Source organism: Solanum stenotomum, chromosome 8, assembly GCF_019186545.1.
Source record: "Solanum stenotomum isolate F172 chromosome 8, ASM1918654v1, whole genome shotgun sequence".
Lineage (NCBI taxonomy): Eukaryota > Viridiplantae > Streptophyta > Magnoliopsida > Solanales > Solanaceae > Solanum > Solanum stenotomum.
In genome coordinates, this window is record NC_064289.1 from 358,083 (window position 1) to 367,755 (window position 9,673).

The 9,673-nt window shown below is 34.9% G+C and overlaps 1 protein-coding gene across 1 annotated transcript; it reads right to left on the bottom strand.

Annotated features, from left to right (window-relative positions):
• Window positions 1–464: 464 nt before the first annotated feature.
• On the bottom strand, window positions 465–8,301 carry LOC125874363 (DAR GTPase 3, chloroplastic). Its single transcript, XM_049555241.1, has 9 exons — window positions 8,081–8,301; window positions 4,256–4,399; window positions 4,022–4,138; window positions 2,996–3,139; window positions 2,825–2,911; window positions 2,023–2,138; window positions 1,400–1,581; window positions 1,065–1,122; window positions 465–969 (listed from the first exon to the last, which is right to left on the bottom strand). Exons 1-9 carry the CDS (start codon window positions 8,219–8,221, stop codon window positions 846–848), a joined length of 1,113 nt encoding a protein of 370 aa, XP_049411198.1. The 5' UTR covers window positions 8,222–8,301; the 3' UTR covers window positions 465–845.
• Window positions 8,302–9,673: the final 1,372 nt, after the last annotated feature.

Sequence of the window (9,673 nt, forward strand, 5' to 3'; positions counted from 1 at the left end):
TTGTCTAATATTACCCGACCATTGCTTAGTATACTTTCCTATAAGCCTAGTAATCTCATTCTTTTATATGGTGTGTTTAACTAGACACACAAATTTTAAAAAAGAAGAAGACTTTTGTCCAATACCAAAAATATTCTTAAATTTGTGATTTTAAACCTGTCGTGTTATTTTAATGGCCATAAAAACATGTTATTAAAGCCTAAAGGTAATTTGAAGTACATTTTTCTTTAAATAGACTAGAAAGTCGCATGCATGTATTTTACAGTGAACACATTATGTGACAGTTTGACTACACTAATAACTTTTTACATAATATAGCAGCAATAAACTTACTTCCCTTTCTGCCCTTCATTTCACATATGCAAATTTTGAACATAGATTCAGTCGAATATCATCTAATTTACTGGAGTTGGAATTTTATATAGTAATATACACGGTCTACTCATTGCATTTTTCACTAATGAACCTTCATATTTACAGCAGGTAGATAACTAAAGTTGAAATGTTTCAGCAAATTCCAACTGATGGAATTGTAGCCAAACTATAATTTAATCGTCTGAAGATAACAGTTACAACTGACGATTATAAACCAAAGTCATCATTGCTGACGCTAATGGAACTCAAGAACCAATTACACCATATGTAGCTTCATTGAGTAGGTTCAGTGGCATATATATACCTTTCTAGCTTGCAGGTGTTTCCATGAGATGCGAACAGCTTAGCTTCTTCCTGGGTTTTTCCGTCTAGGTACTTCTATGTTGATTTAGAGAAGCTTCCAAGAATTTTCCGCAAGCTTTAACTGATATAACATGAAAGCACTAGAACAAGGTCTGAAACGCACAGGTCTACTTGGGTGGCCGCTCTAGTGCTATCCAACCAAATTTCCCTTTTCGGAAATCTTGCAAAATACGAAATGCTGCTTGATTATTGTCCGCATTAAATAACTGAACAGCCAGCTTCTGAACAAATCTGCAACCAAAACAAACAAAGATCAAAATGGAAATATAGAACAAATCCTTGCTGGGGAACCCATGCACCCTTTGGGTATAATATGCCATACGCACATTTTACCACAGCGCCCATCTGCCTCAATCTTGTAGCGGTCACAAAGAGCTTTATTACCTGGTCAGAGTGACCCATGTCAGAAAAATATAAGGCAGCATGCATACAAGAAGCTTAAAATGAACTATTTAGGGACAGCCAACCCCTAATGCATACAAGAGGCTCAAAGTACATGCCGAGGTGCAATAAAGATCTAACAGGATGAGTAATTAGTCTTATCATCTAAATAAGATCCGGTAATGAATTCTGACGCATAGCATCTTCAGCAACGTGTTACAACAAGAAATCTACCTACACGAGTGAATAGCATGTGCTATCTGAATGACAGGAAACTAACCAACAGTTGGAAGCCTTGAAAGCATCTGTACAAGAATGGCTGCAACATCTGCAGCATCATAAGATCTCTCTCCAATATCATCACATATGGCAAGCTTTATTGCTGCTGTCTGATCACTGATCCTCATAGGAATTATGCCAGGTGAATCCAGTAGCTCTAGATCTTTCCCAAAACGGACCCACCTTTTAATAAAAATGAGCAGTAGACAATCAAAAGGAAGAAGAGTCTGTAAAATCTAACCCAGTCTTTTCAAATTAAATTGATGATAGTCTTCCTTCTTGCATAACAATTAACAATTGCATGGACCTAAGTATGGTGAAAATCTTCACTCAGTTCAACTTAGCAAATCATTTTTTTTGAAATAGATTGCTATATTAAAAAGGTACTCCTATCAATTTCTATGTAATGATTGAATCTAAAATGACTGGAAAATCTAAGCAGTTTAAAAGGAATCAGAATGAGATGGTGAAATAGAGAAGAAGGTACAACCCTGTCACCCCCTTGTCACTTAAAAGTAAAGAAGAGATACACGCTTTGGAATCAAAATTTTGTGGGATAATTCATGGAATCTAATGGCGAAGGAACTTGCCGCAAAAGAAAAGAGCAAGGAGCTATGGACTTACTTCAGCTCTCTGGTAACACCTGGTCTTGGGGCTGCAGCACACATCCGGCGCTTCAGCAAACGATTTACCAGAGATGACTTACCAACATTTGGATACCCAACTACACCAGCTCGAACCTGTCAAATATATAAAATTCTCACTCAGAAAAAACTAACACAGAAGAAGCAGGCATGAATATCCTATCTAAGGAAGTAGTTCCATAATTTTGTCATTTCATCTACTAGTGAACGAAATAAGAATTTTATATTCTGTTACATAATTTCCATATGTTGTTCATCAGTACATTGGTACAAGATTATGGCAGCAGAAATAACACTTTTCCCCTGGTGTACATTCAAACCCAAATTATTAGACAGTAAGACTTTGATGTTCGCCATTGAACTCCTTGCATTTCTTTTATATCACGGTAGATCCTTCCAATGGTCTATATGTAAAATTGTAAATGATAAAAATGACAGATTAAATACAAAATCACAATTAGAGTGCTGGCATTAGTCATGAGCCAACTGAATTGGTGATTTGAATGAAAAAAATCATTGGTGCTTGAAAATTGAAATGTGCTCACACAGATCGACCAGTTTAAATGCTTCTGACGGTCAATACGTAAATGATGAAGATAACATATAAATTTAAAAATCAGAATTAGATTGCTAACATCAGTCACGAACCAACTGAATTTGATGGATTGAAAGTAAGTAATCACTTAAGTTTCATTTGTCTTGACAATTGTAATGAGCTCACAACAGATCTACAGTCTAAAGGCATGGATGATATGAGCTATTATCAATCTTAGTAGACTCACTGGGCGAGGAAGTAGTCCTTTTGCTTTACGTTTTATGTTCACAGTACCCGCTAATGCTTTCGCCAACCTTCCAAGCTTCAGTGCTCCCTGAAATTTGTCCAGTACATGAATCAACAAATTATAAAATGACTGTTTGTTGGAGCAGAAACAAGTAAATGCTATTCCAATCACCATTCCAAGCTGGCCATTGGAGAAAACAACTTTAATCCCTTGATTAGCATAATAAGTTGCCCAAGCATTCCGATCAGCAGTTGATATCATATCCTCTCGATTCAAAACCAAAATCCTCTTTCTGTTGCCAAGCCATGAGTCCATCTGCTCATCGAAGTTGAATTACTAACAAAACAAATAGATGAAAGTTGAAAGGAGACAAGATAAGAATCTCACATGCAATAGGAGTCAAGAAAATTTATTAATGGCTTGGTATACTGAATGGAAGTCAAGAAAAGGAATTATGGACTGCACATGTATACTCTATCCTGATTCAAACGAGATTCTTGAGTATCTACTTCATAGCACACTCTTTGCATCATTGGAAAAAAATTCCTACATCTCATTTGCTCTTGTTTTGCTGTGCCAAAGGGGAACAGGGTCAGAGTGATACCTATGAATAATCTACTCTTTGAAGCTGCAAACCATCAAAGTGATCCAAGGTTTTGTTAAGTATATTATTAATTTCCAAAGTTCCAAAACACACTCCCTGAAGTGATTAAACTGCAATTCAATAGGCACATTTCTAAGCCAGACGAGGAAAACTCTGAGATGGAGTATCAGTTTATACTAATCACAAGTGCGATGTAGAAAGAATAGGCCAGGCCAAGAGGAAAATAGCTGGCCAAGTGTTATAGAGGCAATCCATATGCAGAATACCAAGCAGTCCCATTTCTAATCAGAACTGTCAAGCATAATATCAGATCTCAAATGTGAAATGTACTCCTAAGCACATTCTCCAATTCAAATAAAATATAATGATCAAGTTCTCAAGCTGTTTGCAACACTCAAATTTTACACAACAAGTCTTAAGTGGTAAAGATTGTTTAGGATGGCACAGTGGGCCACATCTACCTAGCTGTTGGGAAAGCAGGCTAGGTTACTAGCACATCACTCAATACCCTAGCGAAAATGCAAATATAACAAAACATTCAATAATCTAGCCAAAAAGCAAAAAGGCAAAGCATAAACATGCAAGTTTCTAACCTGTGGATGACTTGTGGACATCGGGATTCTTGCATCTCGAACCTCTATGACAACATCCATTAATTTCAACTGTTCCTTGAGCTCTTTCTCAGTTTTCGCGATATGACCAGGATACCACTATGTAAATAATAGACACATAGTGTTAGAAGGTCAAACATTCAACAAGGAAACACATGAAAATTTTGAAACATACAGAAGGTCAAGGTCAAGGTCAAGTCCGCACCCTGAGCATACCTGAACTGGTCGTAAAGTCTTTGTCCAATGGTAAAGATCGGTTTCTAGATCATTCCAGTCATATTCTTCTTGAATGTCTTCAAAAGAATTAAAAAGTTTTGAATTCTGACTGCCAGACCCTCCAGCACCTTTCCAACCAACAACCTGAAAAGTTCATTCACAAGAATGTTACTTCGTGTAATGGATAGTTAAAGAGACCCTTCTAGGAGAGTTTCCAGAAGTTTCGTGTAATCGATAAAATAAAGTTAGACCAAAAGTTCAATAAGAGCAAGAAACACTTAATCAGCATTTAGATGACATATAATACCCACATATGAGAGCATTTTTATGTGTCTAAGTGTTGCATGTGAGAATGAATTAAGAAATACACCACTATTGAATATTGTAGCCTAAAAGAAAAAACAAAACCTAATATAAACCACAATCCATGAATGTTAAGTTTTACACTTGGGCTGTTCAAAATTGAACGTAACCGATAAGCCAACCGTAAAATTGGCTTATTGGTATTGGGTTATCGAATAAACGGTTGGTGAACTGATTAGAATTTTATATTTAACAGCTTATTGGTGTGGAGGCGATGATTCAATTTCCTTATCCGATAAACTATTAACCTGTTAAGAGTTCCCATACTAAAACTTTTATCTTAGATATATATATTAGCCTCATATAATATTTTGCCATAATATATTATATATTGTTAGTCCTAAAGACGTAAAGCCAAAAACTGAAAAACCTACTTACTTTTCTGTTGTATTAACTATTATATTATTATTAATTTATATTTTTTGCAATACAGAAGAATTTTATAATTTAACTGCATTTAAAATAATGAAAAGAAATTCTTAAGGTGCGTTCATGGAAAAAAAAGGGTAGAGGTTAGGCGATCTACCATCCGATAATTGTTAATCCATTATCGAACCAACCATATATTATTAGTTGGCTAGCGAATTAGTAAATTTAAAAACCGATATCCCATAGGCCAAACCATTAAGCGAAATTATCCGCCCAATCCGCCCGATAAGCAGCCCTATTTTACGCTATGAACCAACTGCTACATGAGACTGCATGATAAGAATCGGGTTACCAGAATAAACAAGAAAATAGTGCGGAAGCAAAATTATAAAGATTAAAGACAGAAATTGAAAGATATGCGAAATTCAAGAATAAAATCCCTAATTTCAAGATAAAGTGCTAAGAACCCTAATTGATCTTAGTATTCAAGATTAGCGGAGTAAGACTAATTATGATACTAATAGAGTCAATTCAAGAACTTAGATCAAAAAGTGATCTAGACCCCTATTACGAAGAAACTAGAGACAATAATTAGTATAAGACTAATTACCTTCTTTAATTTACGAATAAGAACCAAAGATATCAAGTTAAAGAATTAATCTCACCTCTTAAGAATCGTTCTTATAAGGTTGTAAGATAAATCCCAAGTAGCCACACACAAAGGTGGTTCTTATAAGGTTGTAAGATAAATCCCAAGTAGCCACACACAAAGGTGTAAAGAAGAGAAACTCTCAATGAATAATAATGTTAATCACGTCTGCTCTTAAAATAATAAAATCAACCCCTATATATAGGAAAAACCTATCCCAAATAGAATGAGATTTAAATCCTACTTTTGTGGAAACTTTAAACCAGGAAAACTTTTAAACTAGAAAACTTGTAAACTAGGAAAACTTTAAACTAGGAAATTTTAAACTAGGAAACTTTAAAATAAAGGTTTTTAAACTAGGACACTTTGACTAAACTTTGACTTTAACCATTCAGCTTTTTGGACTATTTTATTGGGCTTCGTGTGGCCCAATCTTCTTTCTTTTGGACTTGAATTTGGAGACCGCTTTCATGATAAACATATTCTTGATTTTTCATTGAAGTCCGTCAACTTTAGTACAAGTAGGCTGACATGGATGCTATCACTGCATTAATTTTTGAAAGAGATCTGAGGCTGTCATATATTTCAATTATGGATTTGTTTTTTTGTTTATGTAAACAGAATACTACATTAAATCACATTAGGTGATAAGAACTGATGAAACCTAGACCAATGAAGTCAAAATGTATACTCTCAATAACCGCTAAACTCATTTCTGGTTATTCCTCAGCCAATAACATCAAAGGAAGGCACCCTTCGAAGACAAGAATCCTAGCTTGAAATAACCGCCACATACCATCTTAAGAGAAATGACTATAATTCCAAAGTCTTGAGTAAGCTTCAAAACAACCACATGGGAACATCATCTTGTACCCATGAGTTGGAAGAGAAGTCCTAACTGGTCTGTATTGAAAATAAGTATCCTACAAGAAGCATCTTCATTCTTCAACCGCTGTGAAGCACTAATATCCAGAACATAATACTACTGATGCTTGAGCAAATAAAAGCTGAGAGATCGAGCTCCTTTAGACTTGCACTGGGCATGGCATCCTAAATACTGATGTCCTGCCTTTACTTGACTTTGTATTTCTTCCCTGGCATTACTTAAATCTACCCTTGCACTTGAGTTATCTCATGCTCGTTCACCTTTAAGTCACACTTTATTCAGCAGCTCACACCATCTTTATCATACCTTCATTATAGGCCAAAACTTGCAGCCTCTGGAACCTACCTTACTTGGCTTCGAGGGTTACACAAGTTCTACTAGAGACAATCCAATTATGTAACACTACATTTGATTCCTCCTGACTATGTCCTAATTCGATAGATTCTCCAAGAACTATTTTCACATCCAGCTTATCCAATCTCATATCTATAATTTTTAAAAAAATCTCTTCAAAGGGACAGTTACAAACTCCCTAAAGCAATATCTATGACACATTAATAACTTCTGGTGTATTGCTCCTTTACATGGACTAAATACCAGAGAATGCTGCTTCCTCCTCTCAGCAACAGTCCTTTCCCCATGGTCTCACTCTCAAATTTGAAGTTTGTTTCGTCTCAACATCTCCATCTCTAATACTCTGAAGTTCTTCCTCCATCTGAATATCTTTTTTGGCAACCATTAGGGAATTAAGCAGTTTTTTTCTTTTAACTATACAAAGTTATCATTTATCCTGCTTTTTATGTACTTCTAAAAGTTGTATTTCAAAAAATAAAATTAACATATTTATGTTCTAAAATAGGATAAGGGTCTGAAAAATACCCCAACTTTGATCGAATTTGTTGTTGCGATATTAAACTTTCATGAGGACCTATTACCTCCCTAGACTATTTAATACCGTATTTTAAACATATATATTTGCCCACGTGGACATAAAAAATAATGCAAAATTATAAATAGTAATGTGTCCACGTGGGCACATATATACCTTTAAAATACACTATTAAATAGTTCAGGGTAAAAAATACGGTATTAAATAGTCTAGGGAGGTAATAGGTCCTCATGAAAGTTTAGTATCGCAACAGCAAATCCGACCAAAGTTAGAATATTTTTCAGACCCTTATCCCTTCTAAAATTAACAAAAAGTTGGGATTTTAAGTACTTTTTACGTAGTTGCTAATTAAAATAGAAGTCTAAAAAATTGATGTTCCAATTACAGAAAATTAGATGTCTTGGCGAACTCCGTTTGTTCATTTAGGGGTTGGATGGAGTACTATGCAACTATTGGCTAATTTAGCACCTTAAATACATAAGTAAATGAAGTGAAATTTTGTATAATGCATACTTCTCCACTAACTATAAGCAGATATTGCAGCACCTCAGAGAGCTATAAAACAAGTTATTATGCTGCTTCAAAGCAAAAGGGCAAAATAAAAATTCAGCTTTCAAGCTTTTCGCTGTACCAGCGTAAATATAACACGGGAAATATTATACAGTTTACCTGAATTGTGGAAGAGAGAGAAGGAGGATTGGCAGAGGACATGGCTGCCGGTGGTTGATTGTTCCGGCAACTAAGAGACCGGCCGCCGGCGAGTGTAAGGCCAGCGCTGTTCAGCAACAAACCAGGGAACTGTGTAGCCATCGGTTGCGGATTATCGCTTCAGATTTACCACTGCACAAGGCATTTGAACATATACTTTGTAAAGCTTGTTGGTATGCAAAGGATATTTTTTTGGTCTACTTTTAAAATAACAATAATAATATTGCTTGTTAATAAATAACGAATTTATATACTTTAGAAAAAAATAGAAGTATTAGACAAATAATTATCTTTATAACTTTGACTGCAAAGGTGTTTTTTTGTAAAATATAACTAAAACCAACCAAACAGTTTTGGTTCTTTCTTAAAACTTAGTTTTGGAAAATTTGAAACAAACGTTTATAGCTCCTTCATGTATTCAGAAGCCTCAAATTTGCTTTGCTCTTCCTATGTTCTTTAAAATTCATTGTTCTCATTTGGAAAATTTATTATACAAGGGAAAGAAGCTTAATTATGCAAAACCCAAAATACGCGTGTGTGTGCTATTCAAATAGAAAAATAATTGTAATTGACATACAGACCTAAACCTTGAGAGAATTTTTTAAAACTCTCATTAATTTACCAGAGATCATTGTCATATACATCTAGCAAATAGATACGGATGGATTATCTAAAGTATGAAAGTTGGATGGATGAGAACCCCCAATAATAATAACGAAAAAGGGTCGAAATTGCCCCTGAACTATGCGAAATAGACCACTTATACCCTCCATTATATTTTGGGATCAAAAATACCCCGCAGTTATCCCAGGAGACCACAAATATCCTCAAGAGTTAACACCCCAATTTTTTAGTGACGTGGCAAGCCACATGGGACTAATCCCTCCACCTAAGCATTGCCAACTAAGATTCACTACAAAAGAACTTGACTTTTAGTGGCGACAAAGTCGCCACAAAATCCCAAAATATTGCCACTAAAGGTTATGAGTGATTTTTAGTGGCGACTAAGGCTCCAACAACCATTCGCTAGTAAAATCTATTTTTTCAAAAAAAAATATGATAATTAATTTTCGATCGCGACCAAATTTTCTAAAATAAATAACTTGCAATATCCATATTAAAAACATCCAATATTATTACGAAAAATGATCAAAATTACTTCTCGATCCAAATCTCCTACTATATATATATATATATATATATATAGAGTGCATCATTGTACATTTTATACATTTACATATGACATAAAAATAAAACATATAGTGTCTTCAAACTCCTACTTAATCGATATCATATTTGGTTGTTTAAAAACAATGAAGAAAAAAACACAAAATTAGAATTTAATGTTAAAAACTTTTAGTGACGATTTTCTGGGCTTTTGTGGCGACTGTTGTTGCCGCTAAAGGTCTAGTTCTTTTGTAGTGAATCCTAGTTGGCAATGCTTAGGTGGAAGGATTAGTCCCACGTGGCTTGCCACGTCAACAAAAATTTGTGGTGTTAACTCTTGAGGGTATTTGTGGTCTCTTAGGATAACAGCAGGGACATTTTTGATCC

Coding starts and splice junctions, on each gene's coding strand:
- LOC125874363 (XM_049555241.1), bottom strand. CDS start 8,221: ATGGCTACACAGTTCCCTGGTTTGTTGCTGAACAGCGCTGGCCTTACA. Junction 1,582..2,022: donor GGTGTTACCAGAGAGCTGAA/GTAAGTCCATAG, acceptor TTTTATTAAAAG/GTGGGTCCGTTTTGGGAAAG. Junction 1,123..1,399: donor TTCAAGGCTTCCAACTGTTG/GTTAGTTTCCTG, acceptor CACTCTGACCAG/GTAATAAAGCTCTTTGTGAC.